Genomic DNA, 25,338 nt, shown 5'->3' on the forward strand with positions numbered 1-25,338 from the left:
TCTGGAGCCACAGCTCTGAGGGAAGCCGCCCAGGGGGGTCTGGGGGGACCTCGGGCCTCACCTGCCACGAGTGCCCGAGATGAGCGTGGGGTCGCCCCCAGCCCCACAGCCTCAGCGCCACATTGGGGGTCACAGGCAAAGGACTGGTCTGGTCGCCTCGGGAGGATGCAGGGGCAGGGGCAGCACCGTGGGGACGCCTTCCGAGTGTCCCGCGCCCCCTCGTGTCTCGCAGCTTGAAGATGAAGCCGGACGTGGTCCTCAGACACCTGTCGATCGCCGTGGCGGCGAGCGACCAGAGCTACATGCCGCAGCAGGTCACGGTGGCTGTGGGCAGGAGCGCCAGCAGCCTCCAGGAGGTCCGCGACGTCCACATCCCCAGCAACGTCACTGGCTACGTGACGCTGCTGGAGAACGCCAACATCAGCCAGCTGTGTGAGTGCGGGCGGGGCCCTTCTCGGGCCGGGGGGCTGGTCCGCAGGCGCGCTCCCTGGGGCTTGACAAATGTCGCCGCTCAGACTCGCCTCGTGCGGCCCCCTGTCCTTCCTGTGCCGGCGGGGCCCGAGCGGCGGGCGTAGTGGGGACCTTGTAGGAGGTCTCGGCGGCTCCCCTTTCGCCCCCCATGCCGGCCGGCCGGCCCTGGGGCGCGGAGCTCGGGGCGCTGCAGCCTGTCCCCTGCTCTCTTCCCCTGCTGGGGCACAGAGCTCCGAGGCTTGGGGGAGGCCCCGGCCCAGACGTGGTTCTGTTCTTGGCAGACGTTCAGATCAACGTGAAGCGCTGCCTCAGCGATGGCTGCGACACCCGGATCCACGGGCTCCGGGCGGTGGGCTTCCAGCGCGTGCGCCGCGCGGGGGTCTCGGTCTCCGACGCCTCCGCCATCTGGTACTGGTCCCTCCTGACGTCTCTGGTGACGGCCTCCATGGAGACGAGCCCGGTGTTCGTCCAGACCATTCTGCAGAACACCCAGTAAGCGGCCTCCGAGCCCACCCACCCTTCTGTCAGGGGGAGAGGAAAGGGCGATCCTGTGCCCCGCCCCAGTCCCCCAGGGTGTTGGGGGGGGTCTCTGCCACAGAGAGCTCGCTGTGTCCCCAGCCTCAAAGCGGCGGTGGGGAAGAGGGGGTGCCCAGCCACACGCGCCCCTCCCCCCCCACCCCTGAAATTTCCCTCACCTGGGTCTGGCCTCGGGGCACGCCTGATGCTCTGGTGACTCAGGAGGCCCTGGCGGCCTGAGGGACTGAGCAGGGCTGGGGAGGAGGAGCCTCTGGGCGGGGGCCTGGGCTGCCTGGAGGGGGGGTGGTGATGCTGGTCCCGCTCCCCCCATGCCTGGAGCTGGCCCTTAGGGAATGCTGGGTTGGGGGGCCACCGAGGGCGGGGCGAAGAGCCTGAGTTTGGGCCTTCCCAGTTGGGGGAAGGAGAGGGCAGAGTGCCCCAGGTGGGGGTCACTGGTCGGCTAGCTGTGGAGCTGGAGGTCCGGAAGAGGGCCCCAAGGAGGGGGGCTGGCCCCTCTCCCCTCTGGCCCTCTCTGGAGGCCCAGGGTCACGGGACTGGTTGGCGTGGCACATGGGGCGCCCTCGCTGTTGTGGCGGGGCAGGGGTGAGGCTCTGTGGGAGGGACCTGTCCCCCAGCCTCATCTCTGCCCTGCTTCGTCTAGGAAAGCGCTGCAGCACATGCCTCCGCTCTCGCTCTCCCCGGCCTCCACGGACGGGGCCAGCTTCCTGTCTCCCAGCGTCCTGGGCGAGGTGGATGGCTTCCTGGTGAGGATAACCAGGTAGGCCTTCTGGCCCGGCCCCTGCCCGGAGGCCCCGCCCCAGTCTCCTCCTCCACCCGGGGGCCCGGGGGTGGGTGGCCTTCCCTGCTTGGAGCCCGAGATTCTTGTGGTTTGGAAGGGATCCCCCCGCCAGGGGCCAAGGGTCTGCTCAGTGTCACCGGCTCCGTCTGCCCCCAGCCCTGGGCCATGGGTGACCACCCACACTTTGCCCTATTCACAGTTGCTTGGCTAACCCGGAAGTAGAGCTGACCTTGCTGGCCTTTGCCCTGGCCCGAGGGAGCGTGGCCAAAGTGCTCAGCTCTCTGTGCGCCATCACCGACCACTTGGACGCCCCCTACCAGGCCTCGGCCCTGATCGCTTCGATGGCCGCCGTGCGACAGAACTTGCTCTACAAATATGGTAAATGCTCCCACTGTGAGGCCCCTCTGCTGGGCCGGGCCTTTGTGGTGGGCAGTGGGCCATGTCCCGGGCAGGGCTGACCAGATTTTCTCTGCTTGGCCAGGCAGGATTCTGCAGCCAACGCTCCAGGCGTGCGACGTCAAGGGGAAGGGCGAGAAGTCGGGGCCAGAAAACCTCCTGGCCGAGCCCTGGAGTGGAGACGGTGAGTGACTGGGGGTGGGGGCGGCCAGAGTAGGGATGCTCGCGCCACGGGGGGCCGGCACCATTCCTGGAGGGCCTCGGACCCTCGGTGCCCCATTGTGCCTCTTGGCTAGTGCCAGGAGCTGCTTCTGGGGGAGGTCCTCACTGATCCTTCGTAAGATGGCCCACCGATGGCCTAACTGAAGAGGAGTTGGGGGTCTAGGGGCGGGAAATGAAGCCAACTGACCTAACTCCTGCATCCTGGGGCGGCCCTCCTTGTTGGTGAGTTTGCCTGGGCCTCCCCCGCTCCTCCGTGACTCCTGCGACGGCAGGTTCCCGTGGACCCCTGGCCTGGGTCCTGGAAGCGCCGCCTTGAGCCCACTCCCCTTTCTTTGCTGGCCAGAGGCCGAGGACTGGAGGACACTCCTGTTAGGCCTCAGGGCCGCAGGAACGCACAGAACACAGCTCCCAGCCTGGCCAAAGCCTCGCTCTGGAGGAGGGGAGCCCCTCCAGTTCTGGGGGACCAACTCGATGCTTCTGCCCATCCCGATTTCTGTCTGATGGTGGCGCAGCCTTTAAGGGATGGGGGGGGTGGGGCTGGGTGGAGGGGAGCCCGTTTTTATCCATCTTCAAACTTGCTGCTGGAGTAATGCTGGGAGGGGGCTGGGGACCCCTAGACACAGCTGTGGGACAGGGCGGCAAGACTGGCTCGTCGGCGCGTGCAATGTGGCTGGAAACTTAATAGATGGAAGACTAGAGCCCCTCCCTCAGGTGTCTGAGGCGGGTGGTTCTGATGCTCTGAAAAACGAGCAGAGCCATCTCTCGTTGCTCCCACGGGGCTCCAGTGTGTGAGGCTCGCAGTATGGGGGGGTGGCTCTGGGCCAGGGAGAAGGGGACGGTCAAGAAGGGCCTCCGGGAGAGAGAAGGTTCCAGGCAGCCCTGGTCCTTTGCCTCCTGGCTCGGGTCCCCTCATGGCCTAGGAGTCAGGCTGTGGGGAAAGCCGTGTGCGTGCAGCGGCCGGGCCCTCACTCAGCCTCTGTCCGTCCCCGGCGGCCTCCCAGGGTTCCAGCCGTGTCCGGGCCAAGATCGTCCGGCCTTGGGCCAGTTGGCCGACAGAGAACAGGTCACGTGAGGACTTTTGTCTTTGATGAGACTTTATCTTTCCATGGACGTGTGTGGTTTCCCACACTCGTTTCACGAAAAAGCCATGTCCCGTGCCGTCCTTCCTTGCCTGCCCCCTCCCCAAGCTAGCGAGGGACCCGACGCAGCCCCACGTTTGTCACGCGGCACTGGAAAAGTCAGATCAGAAAGGGGCCAGATGAGAAAGCAGAATGCCAGCGAACAACGCAACAAGAGTGCAAATGCCCCGCCATGATCCCTGCTCAGTGCCCACTGTCCTCCTGGGGTCCGGACGACGATCGCTGCAGCCGGCCTGCATCCCAGAAGCGCCCCGCCCGTCAGAAGCCATCGTCCTGTGATCTCGCTGTCACCGTGGGCGCCATCTCATGGTTCTGCTCCCTCCGTGTCAGTCCGAACGATAGCATCCCATTGCCGTCATTCCCCGTGTCTGACCCGGCTGTTCCCCAGTTGCCCGCATCCCCTGGGTTTCCAGGTCCTTGCCCCCACGGAGGGGGCCGCTGCCACATTTGTGCACGTGGGGGCCCTGTTCCCTCCTTTAGGGTTTCCTTAGGGTACAGCCCCGGGAGCGTGACTGCTACTCCAGGGATGCCCGCAGTTTATGCACGGCTGGATCGCCCTGTGGGGGGCGCGCTGCCGAATCCCTCTCCAGGATGTCCAGTCCCCAAGTCCACCACCACGCATTAGTCTCCCCCATGCCCTCCGGCCCCTGTTTGTCCCTGTCCCCCTGGCGATCCGGGAGGTGCGAGGGTCCCTCCAAGGTGTCTGAATTTGCATTTCTCTGCCCAGCAGTGACCCAGGGCGGCCCTTCCTAGTCTGGGGAGCTCAAGGAACAGCTTTGTTCACTAGGGAAGCGGGTGCTCTCCAAAGAGCCCATGTCCCTGCACGGGAGCATGGGAGAGGGTCATGGGCCGTCTGATCCAGCCACCGCCCTGGATGATTGGAAGAGGAGCCCAGGGTCACGGTGGGCTCTGTCCGTGGGGCATTGGCAGGCCAGGACCATCCCCTCACCTCGGACCTTGCCTCTATCAGGCAGCCCTGGCTGAGAACTTGAAGGAACCGAAAAGAGTTAGCCTAGAGAGGGGGAGGCTGCGCCAGGGGCTACGGAAAGAAGGAACGAGAGCAGTTCTGCTGGGCCTGAGGAACAGAACCTCCGGGCCAGTGCCTGAGGCTGGCGGCCCACCCGTCGGATGTGGAGGCGGGGAGTGGGCGTTGGGCTTGTTCTTGGGCTCGTTCTCCCTATGGACGCTGGGTGGCGGTTCTGACCCAGCTGCCCGGTGGTCCCCTGGCTCGGAGCCACTCTCGGTGCCGAGAACTCAGTTGGATTTTCTCGTCAGGCTTTCTCACGGAGACGGGCAAGACCAGGGCGAGCATCATTTTCTCCACGGGCACAGAGGCGGCCTTCCAGGTCACACAGCTGAGGATCAAGGTAGTTTCCTGGGGATCAACTTGGGCCCCAAAGCAGAAGGGACCGGAACGGGGTTTTAGGGATGAGCCTGCTCGGGCTCCCTAGGGCGGCGCCGTTCAGGGCGGGAGCTGCGGCTTGGCCGGTGGTCATTGCAGGCTGCAGTGCCCACGCTCTGGCCTCCCTGCCCCATAGTCGCCCCGAGCCCCGACTCCTCGGGAGACTTGCCTCTTCTCAGATGGATGGGTACAGCCAGGCACTCCCTCTGGGGAGGGCTCCCTCCAGGCACGGAGGGCAAGTTTATGTCAAGGACGCAGCCCCCATCATCATCAGAGCTGTCACGTGGCCACGCAGTGCTTGGGAGGCGGACAGAGCTTCTGAGGTGACTGGCAGCCTCCCGGGCACTCCGCGGCTTTGCTCTGGGGCTGGCAGAGCTCCCGGTTCCCCATAGGGCAGCGTCCGACGGCGTGAGCGGTTCCGGTCCTGCTCCTGAGTGCCTTGTGCCCTCTCAGGTGCGGCGGGGCGGCATCGGGGCCCAGTGCGGGCTGGTCTTTGCCTACAACACCCCCTCGGAGAGGTTCCAGGCCGAGGAGCACTTTCAGAGATTTGAGAAGTATGACACGTGGAGACTCCCTGAGTACCGGCAGTTCTTAAAGAGCAGGTAGGAAGCGGGGGCCCCTCCGCGCAACCCCCAAGTGGGCCGGCAGGATGCCTTCCCCCGGGCCTCTGAGGCTCACTCTTGGGCCCCGAGTCTGGGCTCTGGGGGCCTACCGCCTTATGGGAGCCGGGCCGGGCCTGGGAAGGGCCCCTTGACCCGCCCCTCCTGCCCCAGGGCCCACCAGTGGGGGATAGGCTGCTCTGGGCCTCTATGCCAGCCCTGCCCACGGGCACAGGCCCTGGGGGGATGCCATAACCACGTGAGGGTCCAAGTGATCACTCTTCAGGTGGGAAGGATTTGCCTCCCAAGCCAGGCCCAGACTCAGATGCTGGGGGCCCATGGGGCATCCTGAGGCCCGCTGCCCGCCCTTCCCTTTGCCTCCGCCCTTGCCCCACACACAGGGTAGCAAAGTGTCTGACCTCCCCAGGGTGGGCAGCGCCTGGGCGGACCTTGGGGAGGACGAGCCCGCCGGCTGGTTCGAGGCCGAGGAGGACTGGGATGAGGTGGAAGTGAAGATGCAGCCGTGCCGGGTGGCCAAGGTCAGGGGCAGGAAGGGGGGGCGGACAGTGTCAGGTGAGGGGGAGGGGGGCCGACAGGGTCAGGCCTGGGAGGAGCCCAGTCGTTTCTCAAAACCCCACCTGCCTTCCAGTATCTGATGGTCAAGTTCCTGTGTACCCGGCGCGACACAGCTGAGCGCCTGGGTGTGCAAGGCCTGAGCGTGTACGGCTACCTGCGCCCCGCCGACGCCGATCTGGGCCCCGGCACCCGCTGTGCCACCTGCGACCCCGAGGCCGACCGCATCTGCGGCATGACCCTGCTCCTGAAGACGCTCTCCTTCGTCCAGCAGCTGGCCCAGGACCTGGTACGAGAGTCCCAGACTCGGACACGCGGGACTGGGAGGAGAGGCTGGAGGCCGGGGAGGACCCGGGCCAGCCGGGGAGGGGCTGCTTGACCCCATGTCTCTCGTCTCCCCGACACAAGGCGCGCCAGAGAGAAAGCGGGTTCAAGCACAAGCCCCTGCTGGACACGGCCGGCCTCAGCCTGCAGCTCTTCTGGGGTTTCTACAGCAAACTGGAGGCCCGGTGAGTCCGGGGGCCGTAGCGCCCGCAGCGGGGCGTGCATGTGAAGCTATGCCCGCTGTGCCCGTGGGGTGCCCACACGTGCGGGCTCCAGCCTGGGGGCCAGCTGATGCTCTGCTCTGTTCTTCCCCTAGGCCAAGGGAAGAGTGCATCCTGGCTCGCACCATGTTGCTGCAGCTTCTGCAGAGCTGTTTGTCGGAGCTCACGGCAGGGCCCCAGGCCACGGCGGGGTCCCCCCCGCCACCGAGCAGCTGCGTGCCGGCTGTGCCCGAGGACCTGTACGCGCACCTGTGCCAAGGTAGTGGGCGGGGGGGGTGTGAGTCCTGCTCCTCTGCCGGGGGGCCGAGCTGGGAGCCTGTGGCCTTGCCCTCAGTGGCCCCAGCGCCCCCCACTTGGGCACTCTCGGGTGGGCCACCCGCATACCCACCTCGGCCCGTCCTTGGTTTTGTCAGTGGTGGACGAGGCAGGGGACGACCCTGTGCCATTGAAAAGACTGCAGGCCGAGGTGAGGAACACGCTTCTCCAGGGAGCCGCTGTTTTCTTTCCTGATGGCCGCGCCCGGCGCCGCCACCTGTTTGCCATGATGGTGAGTGGGGGCCCCGGGCTCAGGGACCTCAAGGGGCTTTGGACCCTCTCTCTGAAAGAGCTTCTCGGTCGTGCCTCTGGTTCCCAGTTTGGGGCCTTCCTTGGAGCCCACATGGGGCCCTTGGGGACCCACTTCCTGCACCTCAGCCCACCAAGCGCTGGAGGCCACGGGCCCTGAATGTCCCCTGGGCTCGCCTTTCTCACCACCTCCGCGTGGCTCTGAACTGGCCCAGCCCCCCCTCTCCCCACCTCTTTCCTCGCCCTTTGCGCACCATCCTTGGGCACGTTCTCTCTGGCTCTGGGCCGGGTTTCATAAAGTCCGTCCGTCCCCGTCCCTCCCCTGTGCCCGCCAGGCCAAGGTGGGCGCACCTGAGCCGCTTTGGAGAGTGCAGTGACCTCTCCCCCCAGGAGCTTTTTTCTTTCTTCCTGCTGACATCCTTCTCCATCCCTCCTGTCCCTTTTGCTCATCTTCTGCCTCCACAGGAGGCCAGGTCTCCAACCGTTTGCAGCTTTCAGCTTTGTTCTCCCACCTGACGTGTCCCCAGCCCCATCCTGCCTGTCCTGGTGGATGTGGGGGAGAGGGGTCTCTTCCCTGCAGGGCCTGTGGGACTGATGGATTGATTTGTATCGGGGGGCTGGGTCAGGTGTTGAGCAGAGAGACCCCTGAGAGGTGTGGCCAGCCCACGAGCATCACGTTGCTGGAGCAGCTCTGCTCTCAGACGTGGGGCCCGGGCCTCCGAGAGGGTGGTCCCCTTTCTGCTTTAGCCCCTCCCTTTGGCGAAGCCCCCTCAGAAACATCGCGAAGGGTTTGGGGACAGATTCCGCCTGAAAGGGCCTTTTGCGTTTCCCAGAAGAACATCACGGAGCCGGAGCAGAAGCCGTCCGCGCATCTCACCTTCAGGTCCTTGTGCACGTATTTCAGGCAAGTCTGACAGCCCCCACTTTGGGGGGAAGGAGCCTCCCCAGAGTCCCCCAAAAGGCCCCCGCTGGGGATCCCAGGGCAGAGGCCAGCCGGGCAGGAGAAGCAACGTGGCGGCCGAGAGGCCCAAGGCCCCCGAGAGGAGTCAGGTGCAGGGGCAACTCCCCCCCCCCCATTTGCGGGACGCACTCGCTGTCTCGTCTGAGGGGGGCTGCGTGTGTCGTTCCAGTGGCCGCGACCCCGGAGGCCTGCTGCTGCTCCCAGAGAAGGGGGGCCCGGCCGAGCTGGATGTGCAGGAAGTGCTGGCTGTCATGGACACGCTGCAGGCGGCCGCCGCCAAGGAGGTAACCTCTTGCCGGGCGGCCCACGGAGACCCACGAGCCTGGCGGGGATTGATGTGGGCCTGGGGGATGGGGCCGGACGGCCAGCAGAGGGACCTTGGAAAGGAGGACCCGAGAGTCTCCACTGGCTCCCCCCGGCCATGATCAGCCCTGGGCCACAGAGACAGGGCCCAGCTGCCAGGGTCGCCAAGCCCAGCATGAGCCCCTTCCCAGTCCTGGCTGACTGGGCCGGGACCCTCGGGGAGTCTCGGCCTCCGGCCGGCTCTGCTCTTCGCACTCCTGCCAACCACTCGGAGGGAAAGACGGCGCGGGTGCTGCGGAGGGTGTTCCCCCAGAGGGGGCAGTTTGCGCATGATCTTGCACTCGGAGCCTGCTGCCCCGAGAGATCTGGGCCTTCTCTGTGAGCTTGCTCAGCCCAGCGCGCCATGGAGGAAGCGAGCCGAGGGCCAGGCGGGCTCTGATGGGGACTCAGGGAAGCAGTTCTGCAGCACAAGGCCCGTCCCGGCTCCTCCTGGCCCGCTTCCCATGGACGCCACGCCACGGGCTCGGGGCTCCTCGGAGGCCGCCTGCTGTGCCCGGGCCTGGCCTCCGGGAAGGTCCTTGTGGGCGGTGGAGGCGAGGAGGCCCCCATCACACGGTCCCCCCATCCAGAGCAGCGAGCCTGCCTGGCGCTGAGGCCTGCAGACTCCATGCGAAAAGCCCGGGGCCAGAGATCGTGGGAGGCCAAGGCCCAGAAGTCCTGGCTCTGCCGGCACCTCGTTCTCACCTCTCGCTTGCCATGGCCACAGGACTGCCCTTCTCTGAGCCCCGCACCAAGGCCCCCGGAGAACTGGGCCCTGCCCCTGGGCTTCTGTCCTGGCTGAGGCGGTGTCTCCTCAGGGGTGGGGGGGGGCCTCTCTCCTGCTTGGGCTCACTCAAGGCGCATGATCGAGGCTTTCTGGGCGCCACGCCCTGGGGCAGTCCAGATGGACGGGACCTGCCCCATGCGGTTCTGTTTGTGCCGCAGAGTTCTGGATGGGCGGCAGCTCCCCTTCCTCCTTTGCACATGTCTGCCGGCCCCAGGGAGTCTGGGGGAGACTGGGGGAGTCCAGGCCTGTGGGCATGGTCACAAAATCCCCCAGGGGAACACTTGGCATTTTGGGGGCCACCTTCCAGGAGCCTCCGTGTGTCAGGGACGCTCCAGGCCTGGAGGTGGTGGGGGGGGGGGGTGCGAGGAGGCATGTTGCCGACCGGCCCTGGCCACAGCAGGCCAAGGGCCGGCAGTGACCCCCTGCCCCCATCTCGGTCCCCCCTCGCAGTGCGACATGCTGATGCAGGATGCGTCCCCGGGCGAGAGCGGCCCGGCCTTGTTCTCCCTCTTCTGGTCGGTGCAGGGGAGCCTGCTGTCCTGGTGCTACCTGCAGCTCAAGGGCAGCGAGCCGCGGGCTAAGCAGCTGGCCGCAGAGACGCTGGACAGATGTGAGTCACGGCCCCGGCCCCCAGGAACATGTGGTGGGGGGGTTGCCCCCGCTCGGTGCCCGCCCCGTCCCGGCCACAGAGCGGTGGCCGCCATTTGGAGGCTGACTCGCCTTTCCTCTCGTCAGACGCGGGACAAGTCCTGGCCAGCGTGAGGACAGTCTTGCGGTCCCTCCTGTCCCAGTTTAGTGGGAAAAAAGTAGTGGAAAAGTTGTGTAACTCTGTGTTTGCCATGGCCACCCGGCAGCTGGTGAGTACCCCAGGGCGACTCGCGGCTGGGGGCTGGCACAAGGCCTGTGCCCACCCGCCAACGGCGCCCCCCGCCCCTGCAGGTCATCTTCCTGCTGGATTTCTGCCCCCTGGACATCCCACACTTGGCCCTCTTGAAGGCGTTTAGCACCCTGACCGACCTTCTGAAGGACCTCTGCAGCGACCCCAACGGCAGCCCCGAGCAGGTGACTCCCACTCCCAGGCTTTCTCTGCCAGCTCGGCCGTGCCTGGGCCCCGTCCTGCCCCCTCAGGTCGGCTGCGGCGCTCTCAAGTAAATTGGCCTTTGTCTCGCCGGCCCGGAGGGCACCCCTTCCCCACGCCCCCCATCACCGCGATCCGCGGCACGATTCCGAGGGAAGGGGCCGCCCAGGCCTCTGACATGGGGCATCCTGGGCCCGGGGGAAGCTGTGGGGCCACACGGGGGTTCCCCGGTCACGGGCCCTCTCGGCCTTTGCTCGCCAGATGGACGTGGACACGTGGCAGCAGGAGCAGCCCGTGGTGCTGAACACCTGGGCCATGGAGTCCGCCCACAACTACGAGAACAACCGCCACGAGGCGACCGTCTTCCTCAGCCCCGGCGCCACCTCCTTCGAGGTGGAGTTTGATGACAAGTGCGAGACGGAGACAAGGTCAGTCTGGGGGCGCGGTGGGCCTCCCCTCCCCCGGCCCCCTGAGGAGCCCCTGGGGAGAGTGACGCAGGCCCTCGCCCCGGCAGGTACGACTACCTGGAGTTCACCGACGCCCGGGGCCTGAAGACGCGCTATGACACCAAGGTCGGCACGGACAAGTGGCCCAAGGTGAGGGCGGCTGGGGGGGCCGGAGGGGGGGTGGGCTAGGGCCACGGCCCCCCGCTCGGCTGCCAACGCCTGTCTGGTTGCTCCCCAGAAAGTCACCTTTAAGGCGGGCCCCCAGCTGCACTTCCTCTTCCACTCGGACAGCAGCAACAACGAGTGGGGCTACAAGTTCACGGTCACGGCCTACGGCCTGCCGGACGTGGCCATTTCCTGGGGCCTGGACTTGCAGCTCCTAGTTTCCAGGCTGATGGGGCGCCTGGCTTCCCAGTGCCTGGCCTTGCGAGCCGACCGTGAGTGGCCAGCGCCCTAGGGCTGGGGGGGTTAGGGGACCGGGGGGCTGGGGGTCCAGGCGCCAACGCACGGCCTGTTCTGAAGCTGTTTAGTGTGTCCTTGGGGCTTCTGGAAGGGCCCCTGAGCCGTCCTTGAGATCCTCGCTGAGGGCACCGGCTCCAGGAGGGTCCTCGGACCAGGGACACCGGGGACACCTTATGGACTCACTGGGCATCAACGCTGAAAGGTCTCCTCCTCTTTGCAGAGTTAGGGAGTGACATGGGACTGCCTGTGGCCAAGGTGACCCCCGTCCTCCACTCCCCCTTGTGGAAACCGGTCTTTAGGCACCAGCTGTGCCAGGAGGGGCTTCTGGGAGCCTGTGGGCCCACTCCTGCGCCCCAGGATGGCAGAGAGGTAGGAGCATTCCCCGCCTCCCTCCGGCCCCTGCACAGCCTGTAGGCACAAACCCCCCACTTGCTGCCTCCTTGGGGACCCCACCCACGGTCTGCGCCCTGCGTGCACATGGCTGATGCACTGCCTCGGTCTTGCTTTCCAGAGCCGGAGCGCTCAGGCCGACCCGGGCTGGGACCTCCTCGTCGACTTCGCCAAGTCAGACCCCGCTCAGGGCTTCTGCGGGCGGAGGCCCGAGCTTTTCCAAGGACTCGCACAGGCATGTAAAAAACAAGCCCCGCAGACAGATAGCGTTGCCGGTTCCGCGGTGGATCGAGCCGTGAACGCCGCGTTTGCCGCGCTGGTGTATCTCACGCCGCAGCTGTATGAGAAGCTGCAGAGCTATGGTAACTGTCCCCCCGGGCCGGGCCGGGCTAGCGAGCGACGCCGCGCTGCTCTCGGGGAGCTCCCGCCACTGGCAGCCGCCTCCCGGGTCCAAGAGCAGCTGGCTTCCGGCCTTGGGAAAATGTGGGGCCCCTGGCCCTGCCCGTCCTGGGGCCGAGCCCGAGGGCCTGGAAGGCAGCCGTGGTTTGGCTTTGGGCATCCCCTGCTCCTCAGAGCACCAGGACCCAGGGGCTGTGAAGAAACGCCTCACAGGTGCCTTGGATCTCCTGGGCTGCGGGCCCCGGACCCTGCCGGCTGCAGTGAGAGACTCGGACAGGCCGGGACAGGGAGCCCGAGGCCACAGGGGTCCTGGGGGGGCCAGGCTGACCCGGAGGTACCAGGGAGAAGGTGTCATGGAAGGGATGGCCTGGAGGCAGCAAGAAGGCTGGTATCCCCATGAGGTGTCCCTGGGAGCCCCCCGCAGGGCCCCAGCTAGTCGGGCACGCCAGGGAGCTCAGGCCTCGGCCCTCCCCAGATGTGGGGAGGCCCCTTGGGCCCTTTGCCACAGCCTCTGGCCGCTGACCCGATCACAAGGCTTCCCCGACTCCGGACGAGCTCTTCTCCAAGGCCCCGACGGTGGGGCCGGAGAGGTAGCCCCAGGAACGGGCCCCTGCTGTCTGGGCAGCTCGGGTCCCCCTGGAGGGGGTGGAGGCAGGCACAGAGAGGCAGAGAGGGGCCGGCCTCGGTGCCGGTCGTGGGCCCCAGGGGCTGAAGCTCAGCGCTACTGGTGGGGGTGAGATGGCCAAGGGGGCCGAGTGGGATGCTCGGCATCCTGAGTCCTTCAGAGGGGGCCTGAGGCGGCCGTGGTGGATGACAGCCGCCGAGAGGGGGCGGATCGGGAGGAGAGGAGGGCCGGGGCCCCACCGAGCCCACAGCCTCCCCGGCCTCCCCAAGCTTGCTGCTGCCTGGGGAGGCCTGGGGGTTGGCTGGTGAGCAAAGCCCTTCTGCTTTCTCCCCAGTTACTGGTGGGGGCCAGGGGGTGCTGAGTGAGGACTTTGCCCAGGTGTACTCCCTGGCCGACGGGATCAGGATATGGATGGTAAGGCGGCTGTGGGCCGGGGCCCTTGGGGAGCTCCGTGGGCCCCGAGACAGGGGGCGGTCCCAGTGACGGGGGTCTCCTCCTCTCCCCAGTTAGAAATGAAGCAGAAGGCGCTGCTGGAGCAGGGGGACGAGGGGTCAGGGGAGCCAGATGCCGATGTGCACGAGGTGAACCCGGAGAGCCTGGGTGAGTGCCCTGGCACGGTGTCCTCGGGCCCCCCCAAAGATGGGGGCTCGCAGCGGATCTGGACGCTCCATGGAGTTGCCCAGAGGGCCGGGCTCCTGGGGCGCAATGAACACTACAGGGTGGGGGGCGGGGGGCTCAGTGGGGTGATAGAGACAAGACCATCCTGTCCTCAGCACAGGCCTGGCAGTCACAGGAGGACAAGGGGCAGGAGGGCTCCCAGGGGTGATTTAGAAGGACCCTCGTTTTGGGCAGGGGACGTGTGGGGGGAGGACGGAAGGTGCCGGGGAGATGGAGGGGGCTCCCTGGGTCCGGTGCCCTTCTTCCACACCATGTCCTTGTGCTGTCTCCTCCTTTGCCCCCTCAGCCAGAGAGTGCGCGCAGAAAGCTCTCCTGCTGCTGCAGTTCCCGCCCATGCGAGCGAGCCGGCAGAGAGGCGGCTCCGTGGGGGAAGAGCACGTGCCGGCCTCGGGACCCGAGAGCCCCCGGCAGCAGGTGGAGGCCGCCCTGGGCCCTTCCAGCAGGCCCTTAGAAAGGAGCACCTCCCAGCAGGACGAGGGGCTCTCCCCCCCGTCCACGCCCACCCGCCGGCCGACCTTCGGCCGGGGCCGCCTCAGGCTCCTGTCTTTCAGGTCCGTGGAGGAGACCCGGCCCATGCCCACCGTGACCGAGAAGTACCCTCTCCTCAAGGACGTGATGGACTTCCTTAAGGATCAGGCGCTCTCCCACGAGAGGTGAGGGCCGGAGCCGGGGGGCCCAGAGGCAGGCTGCAGCCGGGCCATCCTCAGGGCAAGCCTCCATTGGGTCCGGGTGGGAGGCTTGGGGACATTTCCCTGGGGGCGGCGGCTGACTACCCCCTCCATGGGCTGTCTGTCCTCCAGCGTCCTGAAGGTCCTGTCGCTGAAGAGAGCCCAGGCCAAGAGCGTCCTGGACGCCCTGAGTACAGCCCGGACCTGCATGGAACAGCTGGGGAGACCACACTGTTTCCACCCTGCCTGCCTCCTCTTCCTGCTGGAGCTGCTCACCTGCCAGAAGGACTTTGCTGAGTGAGTGCGGGGGCAGCTTGTCCCATGAGACGCCGGGCCAGGGCTCTCTGGGGGGTCTCATCTGTCCTCCTGCCCCCCTGCGACTCTTTGGGGGGGGTCTCATTTGTCTCCCCTCCCTTCCCCATCCTTGGTTCTGCATCCCCTCCGGCAGCATCTGTTCTTCCCTCATTCACATGTCCCAAGAGAGGTCACCCCCGGCTTGCTCGGGCCCTGTTTTGGGATGGCATCAGGTGCCTCCCGAGTGACTGGGCGGCCTGTGTGTGTTGCTTGTAGCTACTTTGGGCACCTGGAAGGCTGTGGGGCTGCGCTGCACGCAGAGATCCGCCACGCCTACCACCAGCTCGTCCGCTTCTTGGTGGACGCCGTGAAGGGCTTCGGCAATCTGAAGGACAGGTACGGGACAGCATGTCCCTTGGGTGTCCAGACAGCCGCGAGGGCAGGGGCCCCATGTGGTGGCGCCAAGGGCTGGCCTGGGCAGCGAGGGTCAGCGGGGAGAGCTCAAGCCTTGTCACCCGAGCGACCTCAGACGGCCCCTTGTGCTCCTGCTTCTGCCGCATGGGGAGCTCTAAGGTTGCCGTCGACTCAGTCCCAGGCGGGGCTCAAATGGACCATCCTGGCCAGAAGGGATTCTGGGGGTCCGAGGCCTCGGCACAGCAGCTGCAATGGGAGCCCACCCCACAGAGCCCGAGCTCAGGGGCGTGGGAAGGAAGGGTTAGGGTCGGGGAAGGTCCCCCACCGAGCCTGGGGCCAAGCTGGCCACCCGGCTCTGGACCCCCCACGGCCCGGCACAGCTGAGGACTTCTAAGTGTGGTCTCCCCGGCTCCTTCAGGTCCCTGCTCCCCGCCCTGTCCTGCGTCCAAGCGTCCCTGCTCCATCTCCTGGATATGGGCTGGGAGCCCAGCGACCTCCCCTTCCTGGCCGAGATGCGGCTGCCAGAGCTGCTCATGACCATGGCACAGGAAAACATCAGTCTCCACCACAGGGCCATTTGGTGAGGGTGGGAGGCTGGCTCCACAGTGGGCCTTCCTGGGGCCCGGGGGAGGGACCCCTGGCCCCGAGGCAATCCCTTAGTTCTTGGTCTGAGGACCACAGACCATTAACTCTGCTCACAGGGATGGTTCTGGGGGCTGGTGCTCCAGGGCTGCCCGGCCCCCCCCAGCTCGTCCAGGGTGCTGGTCGGTGTCTCTGTAGTCCAGCTGACCTAGAGCCTTTCAGAGAGAGTCTAATTCTGGAGTCTTGGGTGGGATGTTTAGGGGAGCCCCCGGAAGGGCAGGTCACCAGGAGATCAGAACCCCCCCACAAGTGCCAGGAGTCTCGGGTGGCCTCTGAGCCTCAGTCTCCTCATCTGTTGATCGGATGGGACCCAAAGGCCCCCACAGAAGAACTGCTCCCCTGGTTCATGGAGGATGAAGTCAAGGGTCCAGGGTCTTCTATGCCTGGGGCGAGAACTGATGTCAGGGCTTCCCGGTCCGAGGGTCCTGCCTCAGACCCTCTGCTGGGGCCTACCTCCCCCCGTCACCCCCTGCTTCCCGCCCCCTGGCTCCAGCCTTCTGAGAGCCCCTCCCTTTCAGCCAGTGGAGCGAGGATGAGGAGATGGCCGAGTACCGCCAGACCTCGGAGTGGATGGAAGAGTGCCGGGACGGGATGTTCGAGGCCTGGTACGAGAAGATCGGCCAGGCCGACGCCGAGAAACAGAGGAAGGCAGGTGCCCCCGACTGCGAGGGAGCCCGACCCCCCCCTTCCCCCCAGCCACAGCCCCGCCCAGTCTCCTCACGGCGCCCTCTCTGCCCTCACAGATGCACATGTTCATTGCCCGCTATTGCGACCTGCTGAACGTGGACATCTCCTGCGACGGCTGCGACGAGATCGCCCCCTGGCACCGCTACCGCTGCCTCCAGTGCCACGACATGGACCTCTGCAAGACCTGTTTCTTGGGTATGCTTCCCTGGGCCGAGGGGGGATCCGGCCGGAGGGCGCCGACTGTTCTCCGGGCGCCCGTGGCCACCCATGCAGCGCTGCAGGGGGCATCCTCGAGTCCCTCCTCCTCTCCCCTGGGTTCCAATCTGGGGCTTGTTGTGGGGGGGAGCGGGGTCTGGTCCCTCAGGTGTTACTCCTTCCTCGGGTCCCGCCGCCCCACAACGTGGGCTCCTGCCTTCACCCTCCCCTCCTCTCCGTCATCCCTCCGCCCTTTCCTGTTGGTGCTGGCACACCTGCTGGACACTCGGGCCCCTCTGTGGGCTCCTCCACCAGGTCTGTGCGCGTGTACCCCCGGCTTCCTGGCGACGCCTCCGTTACCCGCCCTCTATCCCCTGGGGAGAGTCCCATCCCCTGCGCGCTGACTGGTTAAGAGCTGTGTGTGCACCTTGACTTTCTACCACTCCTCTCTTGATCCTCTTCTTTAAAAAAATTGCTTTCATTTTAAAAAATTGAGTCGAGATGATCTTTGTTTTCTGATACAGCTTGAGATCGGCTGCAGTCAGGCCACCTTCACTTGTTTTTTTCCATGAATTCCCTCAATATTCTTGACCTTTTGTTCTTCTAGCTGAAGAGTATTTTTTTTAGATCTATAAAAAACCTTTTTGGTACTTTGATCGGTGTAGTACTGGATTAGTAAGCTAACTTAGAATTGCCATTGTTGTCATACTGGTCGTGTGTGTGTGTGTGTGTGTGTGTGTGTGTGTGTGTGTGTGTGTGTATGTGTAAAGATGATAGGTACATGTGTATATAGAGATGACATGTATACATGTGTATATATAAACACACACCTTTATGTGTATAGATGTGCATATAACGTAATATGTGTTATATTCAGCTTATCCATCAGCAATTCATCTTTCTCCAGTTCTTTAGAATCATCTTTATTATCTAGTGTTTTGTGATGATGTTCGTGTAATTCCTGAGTTTGGCTTAGCAGACTTGTATATATTTTGTTTTCTTTTTTTAACTTTTTATTGTTTTCTTTTTTTCATGTATAAACATGTGTATTTGTTTTTTTTAATGCACAACTTTTTATGAAGCATGTTGGGAAGAAAAAAATCAGAAAAGGGAAAAACCATGAGAGGAAAAAGGGGAGGAGGTGTGAACATAGCACATGTTAATTTACATTCGGTTTCCACCATATATCTTAAGTCAGCAGTTAAAGAGGTGTTTCTCTATTTCTTTTGCTGGATTTGGTATTCTATAGAAATACTGATAATTTGTGTGGGCTTTTTTTTTTAACATCCTGTAAAATTGCTAAAGTTGTTTCAGTTTTTTAGTTGATTCTCTAGGGTTCTCTAAGTATATGGTTATATCATTCGCAACAATTAAGTTCTGTTTCCTTGTACCTATTCCTATTCAATTTCTTTTTCTCATTGCTATAATCTATATTTCTAGTACAATAATGAATAATAGTGATAATGGACTTTCTCGCTTCATTGCTGATCTTATTGGGAAGGCTTCTAGCTTATAGCCATTACAGATGATGTTTGCATTAGTTTTTTAAATAAATCATTTTTGAGAAAGGCTCCGCTGATTTCTATGGTGTCTGTTGCTTTTACTAGGAATCGGTGTCATATTTTGTCAGAAGCCTTTTCTCTATCTACTGAAATCATCATATGTTTTTGTCAGCTTTGTAATTTATATCACTAGTTATTCTGATAGTTTTCCTAACATTTGAATCAGCCCCGATTTCCTGTTATAAATCCCACCAGGTTATAGTATATGATCTCTATGATAGATTGCTGTAAATGCCTTTCTAGCATTTTATTTAGAATTTTTACATATAGCTTAAGGAAATTGATTTACCATTTCCTGTGGTTTTATTCTCCCTAAGTTTAGGTGTTAAAATCACATTTGTGTCATGAAAGGAATTTGGTAGGATTTTTCTACCTATTTTTTCAAAGCAAGTTATATAATATTCAAATTAGTTTCTTTTTAATGTTTGGTAGAATTCATTTAGAAATCATATCCATTTGGTCTTTGGGAATTTTTTTCTTAAAGAATTTATGTATGGCTTGTTTACTTTCTTTTTCTAAGAGGGTTACCCAAAGTGTTCTCTTCCCTTCTTTGCTAATATTTTTGTAAATGTCTCTCTTTTCATGTAGATTGCCAGTTTTATTGCACATAACTGGGCAAAATAGCTCATCATAATTGCTTTAATGGTACATTAGCTGTTTTCATTTTTGATAAACTTTCGATTTTATTTTTTGGTTTTAAGGATGTATTTATTCCTTAATTGGATTAATTGGAAGGTTTTTTTTTTTTTTTTATAAGTTGCATGTTCAATTAACTTATCTGCTCTTTCCCCCTTTTATTATGCATTTTGAGACAAAAGTTTTTCCCTTAATTTCTACTTTGGGCTACATCCCACCAATTTTGATATGTTGTCTTATTGTTATTATCTTTAGTGAAATAATTGATTGCTTCTGTGATCTGTTCTTTGACCCCATATATGCTTTAGGATTATTTAGTTTCCAACTAATTTTTAATTTATGCTTCTAGGACCATTTATTGAATGTAATTTTCATTGCATCATGGTCAAAAGTTTTCTGGATTTGTGAAATTTGTACGGTAGTTTTTGTGAAGGTGCCATGTGCAGCTGAGAAAAAGATATACTTCTTTCTATTTCCATTTAGTTCTATCCAGAAATCTATCATATCTAACTTTTCTAAGGTTTTATTTATCTCCTTAACTTTCTTTTGTTAGGTTTTTGTAGTTTTGAAAAGGGAAAGTCGAGATCCTCCACTACTATAGATTCACGTTCTTTTTTTCTTATAATTCACTTAACTCTATTTTAGTATTACTATCGCTTCATTGTCTCTGACACCTTTTAGTAAAATGTAGTTTTCCTGATTATCCCTTCTAATTAGGCCTATTTTTGCTTTTGCTTTGTCTAAGATCGCTATCCCTGCCTTTTTTATTCCAGCTGAAACACAAGAGATTCTGCTCCAGCCCATATTTTAATTCTGCATGTCTCTTTTCTGTTTCAAGCGTATCTCTTCTAATCAGTATACTACTGGATTCTGGTTTCTAATCCATTCTCTTGTCCACTTCCATTTTCTGAGTGAATTCATCCCATTCACCTTCACAGTTATGATTGCAAACTTTGTATTTTCCTCCATCCTGTTTTCTTTTATGATTTTCTCTTTTTCACTCCGTTCTTCCTCAGAAGTCTGTTTTTGCTTCTGACCGTTGTCTCCCTAAATCTGTCCTTCCTTTTATCACTACTGCTGTCATTCCCTTTCTGGTTATCCTCTTCCCTACTTGTTTTCCTTTGGATAAGAGATTTCTATACCCAACCAAGAGAATGTGGGTGTATGAGTGTGAATATGGGTGTATGTGTGTTCTGAGATATCTGGGCATCTTTTCATTTTCTTAAATGGTTTCTAGGCTTTTAGGCAGTCCAATAATTTATAAAATTACCCCCTTTGATCTGTTTTCCAGCTTAGTTGTTTTTCCGGTGAAGTATTTCCTATTTTATTTTATTTGTCATTTTCTTTGGACTTTGTTTCGATGTTTCTTGGTACCTTGTAGAGTCATTCGCTCCAACTTGCCCAATTCTAATTTTTCAGGAATTGCTTTCATGAGTGAGCTTTTGCGCCTCTTTTCCCATTTGGCCAATTCTGCTTTTTAAGGAACACTTTTCTTCTTTTCTTTATTGCCATTAGGCCGGCTTTTGATTTTTAGGGTGTTTTTCCTTCGGTGTTGTTAGTGCCTCAGTTCCTGAGCCATTAATTCTCTTCTCATGATGGTTTTTCTGCTGTCTCTCTTCTCTAATTCTTCCTGGACCTCGTTGGGCCTGGGTCCGGTGCCCATTTTTGTCTTTGAGGCTTTGCTTGTTGTTGTTTCTGACCGGGCAGATCCCTTCCCCACCCCCGCAGCCACCCGCAGGCCGGGTTCTGGGACCCTCCGGCTGCTTTGTTCTTCGAGGCTGCTTCTTGATTTAGAACTTGATGAGATAAAAGTTGGGCTCTGTGCTGGGGGGAGGGGGGCGCTTTTCTGCTGCTGCTTCCGAGGAGGGGTGTGGACCCCGCTTTGCCAGCACGGGGGTCCCTGGGCTCTCCTGGGGCTCAGTCCCCCCCGGACCCACTGTTCTCCCTCACCACCTCTCTCTGTAGGGATGCCTGGGAGAGTTCCTGTCCTCGCCTCCAGGGCGGGACAATGTGGCCGTGGAGTGGGCAGCGCCCTTTCTGGGCCAGGCCTTCCTTTGTCGGTCAGGAACTCTGAGATGGAGCTCTGGGCAGGGGGGCACCAGGAGGTGGGCATGGCCAGCACACTTGGGGTTCTCATCTGTCAAATGGGCCCCTTGCGCCCTCCTGGGCAGGGGCAGCTCCCTGGCCCGGACCCTTCCCACCCTTGCCACGGCCTCCACAATCTTGGAGGGTAGTGGGCACACGAGGGGTGATATAGGCTGTTGTGATGGAACCCAGAGGGCGGATTTGAATCTGGGGCTTTGAGATGCCAAGCCTCCCGCGGCTTCCGAGCTTCACCCTCCGTGGTTGCAGCATGTTTGTAGACACGGTTCTTTGGGACCAGAGCCAGACCCCCGGACCCAAGAAAATCTGCCCCGAGCAGGGGTCTGGGGGCATGAGGAGGTTGTAGCATCCCCCGCGGGCAGGTGGGCCAGCAAGTGCTCAGGGGCACTGTGGGTGTGGGGCTGGGGCGGAGCAGGGCTACAGGGGCCGGCCCTCCCATGTGCGCCTGCCCTGCCCAGGCGGAGTGAAGCCCGAGGGCCACGAAGACGACCACGAGATGGTGAACATGGAGTACGCCTGTGACCACTGCCAGGGCGTGATCGTGGGCCGCAGGATGAATTGCGACGTGTGCGACGACTTTGACCTCTGCTACGGCTGCTACGCGGCCAAGAAGTATTCCGACAGGTGCTTTCTGCGGGCCCCTGGGGGGGGGGGGTGGCCCTGTGCCCCCGCGCCCTCCGGCCTGTGCCAGCCGCGCCTTTGCTTTGCAGCCACCTGCCCAGCCACGGCGTCACTGTCTACCCCATGGTAACCATCCGCACCAGCGACTGCCAGCGGCTCGTCCAGCCCTACGTCCACAACTACTCCTGGCTGCTCTTTGCCGCCCTGACATTGTACGCTGCCGACCTGGCCGGAGGGGCTGAGGCAGAAGGGGAAAGGCCGGACCCTGGGGCCCTCCAGGCCGCGGCCACCCTGCAGGCGCAGTGCCTGCGGCTCCTTGGAGAATGCCTGCTGAAGGCGCAGCGGAACGCGGGTGAGCCGCGTTGGGGCTGGCCCGGGGTGCCCGTTATGGGGCAGTCGCCATTGCGGCGTTGTCAGAAAAGCATCTCTGCCATAGCGCATGGGGGGTGTCCTGAGACCCCCCCCCAAATGTCAGCTGCTCACCCTGAGACCCCCAGATATCAGTGGTGCTTGTTCTGGCCTGTAAGGTCCCAGAAGAGACCCAAGGGAGAGAGTTCCAGGGTTTCAGGGGCCTTCAGTGACCGGGTGGTGGGGATCCCTGTCATTCAGAATGGCAGGACCCCCTGGGCCATGGTGAGCATCTCACTGGGGCCTCCGGAGCACCGCCAAGTGCTCAGGGTCCCAGTACTCGTGCTCTCTCCCGGGGGCCCTCGAGCCTGACTCCCTCTTCTCCCCTGTGGCCAGATGCGGACCCGTCCTCAGAAAACGAGCTGGTCTCCATCGGCTCTTCTCAGGATGGTGCCGGGGAGGAGAAGGCTGCCGAGACGACGGGCACCCCCACAGCGGTGCCCAGCTGGGTAAGGGGGCTCAGCCAGGGCTTCGGACCCCCCGGAGTGCATCTGTCCCTGCTGCCAGCCCCCAGACGGCCCCTCAGAAGTCAATATGGCCGGGGTCCCTGTGCCCGGAGCTGGCGGATCGCCAATTGCATCAGGTGCCCTTCTTGGTGCCTCGGGGACTCTCACGCCCTTTCACCTGGGCTTCCCTCCTCATCATAGGGCCAAGGGGACGCCAGGGACGAGACCCTCCCGTCAGAGGGCGCGCCGGCCGCTCTGGGAAGCCAAAGTTCGTCTCCAGAGAAGGCGCCGTCCGGGGAAGCCCCCGAGGAAGCCCATGGGCCGGCGCTCCCAGGTTCGACCCGTGATGCCTGTCGCTGGTCTCGTTCTCCAGTGCGCGGGCAGAGGCCAGTCCCCCGCCCCCACCCCCCCGTAGGCCCAGCACACGCCTTCCTTGTCCTCAAGGACCTCCTGTTCCATAGAGGGTGTCGGGGTGTGCCGGGAACAGAGGCAGGCTGGGCATTGATGGCAGACCTTGGGGGGGACCCTCCTCCCACCCCTTGCTGCTGGACGGGGCCCACAGGGAGCCCGGGAGCCCCTGATCCTCCTGCCCCTCGGCCCTTGGGCCTCGGCCAGGCGGGAGATGTGGGCAGCTGCCTCCATGTCTGTGGGCCTGCACCCCCACCTCCCCCCACTTCGTTCCCACAAGGCCGGCCCTAAATCTGAGGTCACTGCTGATCTCCTTGGCTGCTGTGCTGACCTCTGACCTCCTCTCTTGGCCCCGCCTCAGTTTGTACAAGATCAGGCGGACCCATCGGTCGGTTGGCAGCCGTTGTCCACGACTGGGCAGCAGGGCTGGGGCGTCCTGGCCTTGGTGGGCCCGGTCAGACCTGCTGGGGCTCCAGCCGAGCATCGGAGAGCCAGGGGCCGGGTGGGGACAGCGCAGTCCGCTGACTCCGTTCTCCTGAGGGCCCCGAGGAGAGCTTGTCCTCAGGCATCCGGCCCCTGGAGCCCCGGGCGCTCCCGCGGTCTGGCCTGGGGGCAGCCTCGGGAGGACCTCTCTCAAACGCCCCGTTTCCTCACGCAGGCGCTTCCCCTGTGTGGGCCATGCGGGAACCCATCGTGCCCCCGAGCCCCGAGCAGGTGTTTGCCGAGTGCTCCCAGAAGAGAATCTTGGGATTGCTGGCCGCCATGTTGCCGCCCATACAATCTGTGAGAACCTTGGGGCTCCGGCTGGCTAGGGCGGCGGTCAGTCCGGATCATGGGGGCCCCTTTGTCTTCCGTGCTCTTCCTGCAGATTAGGGGGTGAATCTTTGGAGTCCTGGGCAGCCACAGGGCCAGGGTGGTCCCCCTGAACCCCTCAGGGGTGGGCTGGCCGACGTCACCGGTCATGGCCACGAGGCTGGGGGCTGCTGGGAGGAGGAGGGAGTGGAGAACCTGGCGGTCCCCTCCTCCAAGAAGGCCCTGGGTGCGGGACCGAGCAGCGAGCTGGTAGCTTGGCCAGGATCTCTCGGGTTCAATGAGCCTCTTCCCGTCCCTTCCGTGGGGCTTGGCCTTTGAGTGAGAAGAGGCGCGGATCTGGGCGGTGTCTCTGCCCCCTGTGCCTGCCCGCCCTCCCTGGGCTCCGAAGGTGCCCTATGCCCGAGCCCTTCCCTCTGGCTCGCGGGTGCAGGTCGCCGGTGGCCGGGCATGACAGGGCCACGTTCCTCCCCAGGGTTCCACGGTCTCCTGGGCGAACCTGAAGGACATCCTGCCCCTGATGTTCCAAGTGGTGATCTCCAACGCGGGGCACCTGAACGAGACCTACCACCTGACCCTGGGCCTGCTGGGCCAGCTCATCGTCCGGCTCTTGCCGGCCGAGGTGGATGCTGCTGTGACCGGGGTCCTCTCGGCCAAACATGGCCTGTTCTCGGCAGGGGAAGGGGCAGCTGCGCCCGAGGGCTGGGACACGGTTCATCTGCTCTTCAGCCTGGGAGCCGTGTGCCTGGACAGGTAACCGCACACCCACACCCGCCTCCATTCTTCTGGAAGCCAGGGGTCCGGGCGGGCAAACGGCCAGCAGGGAGGGAGCAGAACCCCAGCTCCCCAGGGGTGGGGAACCCCCCAGGACGCCCCGGCTCCCCCACCCTCACCTCCCTCTCTTGCTGCTTTGGCAGCCGCGTGGGCCTGGACTGGGCCTGCTCCATGGCGGACATCCTGCACACGCTGCATGGCTGCCCGCACTGGCACGGCGCGGTGGCGGCCTTCACGGAGCACTGCCTGAAGCAGCTGCCCTTCCAGCTGAAGCACACCAACATCTTCACCCTGCTCGTGCTGGTGGGCTTCCCCCAGGTGAGTCCCCTACCTGGGAGGGGGCGGGGTGGGAAAGGGGAGGGCTTTTAGCCCAGGGGCGGAGCCTGGGGGCCGGGAGCTGGCCACGAGGCTGCCCTGCCCCCCAGGTGCTGTGTGTGGGCGCACGCTCCGTGTACCTGGACAACGCCAACGAGCCTCACGACGTCATCGTCCTCAAGCACTTCACGGAGAAGAGCCGGGCCGTCGTCGTGGACATCAAGACCCGCAAACGCAAAACAGGTTCTGACCGTCGGGGCTCCCCGGAGCGTCCCCCACTCTCCCCTCAGGCCCCTTCCTCCCGCAGGGCGCCCCTGTGACCTCCTCCCTCCCCTCAGGCCCCTTCCTCCCAGAGGTGGCCCCCCCCCAACCTCTCACCCTCCTTGTTTCAGTCAAAGACTGCCAGCTGGTGCGGCCGTGTGGCCAGGGGGGCACGGCCTCGCCCACGCCGCTGAGCGCCCACCTGCGGCACTTCACCTTCATCAGCAGCCACCTGCTGCAGAGCAGCCTGGAGCCCGGCTGCCCGGAGGCCGTGGAGGCCACGTGGGTGCTGTCCTTGGCCCTCAAGGGCCTGTATGGGACCCTGAAGGTGAGCCCTGCGGGGGGGGGGGGTCTGGGGGCGTGTGAGTCTGGCTGACCACGGGGTCGCTCTGGGTCAGGGATCGGGACTCCAAGCCTCCCTGAGGGCTTTTGGGGGCCCTGCAGCAGGGACACCCTCTGGGCTCCTGGGGGCTGATGCCTCGGGGTGCTCTGTACGGCAGGCTCAGGGCTTTGAGGAAATCCAGGCAGCCTTCCTGGAGTCGGGGCTGCTGAAGCTGCTGGTGAAGAAGTGTAGCCGCGGCACCGGCTTCAGTAAGACGTGGCTCCTGCGGGACCTGGAGGTGAGGCCGCGGGACGAGGGCGGGCGGGCAGCGGAGGGCCCTGGGGAGGCGGGAGCCAGCCCTGCTGGGCTGCGTCTCAG

The 25,338-nt window shown here is 62.2% G+C and overlaps 1 protein-coding gene across 1 annotated transcript in view; it reads left to right on the forward strand.

Moving 5' to 3' along the window:
• ZZEF1 (zinc finger ZZ-type and EF-hand domain containing 1) overlaps nt 1-25,338 on the forward strand; it is a 41,524-nt gene that overhangs the window by 5,730 nt on the left and 10,456 nt on the right. Inside the window, 40 exon segments of the mRNA XM_031957320.1 lie at nt 233-432; nt 753-963; nt 1,649-1,765; nt 1,986-2,164; nt 2,268-2,366; nt 4,819-4,910; nt 5,399-5,547; nt 5,972-6,083; nt 6,194-6,406; nt 6,526-6,626; nt 6,758-6,921; nt 7,076-7,209; nt 8,060-8,130; nt 8,357-8,471; nt 9,767-9,926; nt 10,052-10,173; nt 10,256-10,378; nt 10,656-10,822; nt 10,909-10,990; nt 11,079-11,277; nt 11,523-11,671; nt 11,814-12,054; nt 13,051-13,130; nt 13,223-13,316; nt 13,681-14,047; nt 14,195-14,359; nt 14,633-14,752; nt 15,189-15,350; nt 15,931-16,060; nt 16,156-16,294; nt 21,054-21,219; nt 21,306-21,568; nt 21,961-22,073; nt 22,272-22,404; nt 23,137-23,261; nt 23,764-24,041; nt 24,206-24,380; nt 24,488-24,620; nt 24,770-24,966; nt 25,139-25,258. Coding sequence (XP_031813180.1) covers nt 233-432; nt 753-963; nt 1,649-1,765; nt 1,986-2,164; nt 2,268-2,366; nt 4,819-4,910; nt 5,399-5,547; nt 5,972-6,083; nt 6,194-6,406; nt 6,526-6,626; nt 6,758-6,921; nt 7,076-7,209; nt 8,060-8,130; nt 8,357-8,471; nt 9,767-9,926; nt 10,052-10,173; nt 10,256-10,378; nt 10,656-10,822; nt 10,909-10,990; nt 11,079-11,277; nt 11,523-11,671; nt 11,814-12,054; nt 13,051-13,130; nt 13,223-13,316; nt 13,681-14,047; nt 14,195-14,359; nt 14,633-14,752; nt 15,189-15,350; nt 15,931-16,060; nt 16,156-16,294; nt 21,054-21,219; nt 21,306-21,568; nt 21,961-22,073; nt 22,272-22,404; nt 23,137-23,261; nt 23,764-24,041; nt 24,206-24,380; nt 24,488-24,620; nt 24,770-24,966; nt 25,139-25,258 — 6,160 coding nt within the window.

Source organism: Sarcophilus harrisii, chromosome 3 (genome assembly GCF_902635505.1).
Source record: "Sarcophilus harrisii chromosome 3, mSarHar1.11, whole genome shotgun sequence".
Lineage (NCBI taxonomy): Eukaryota > Metazoa > Chordata > Mammalia > Dasyuromorphia > Dasyuridae > Sarcophilus > Sarcophilus harrisii.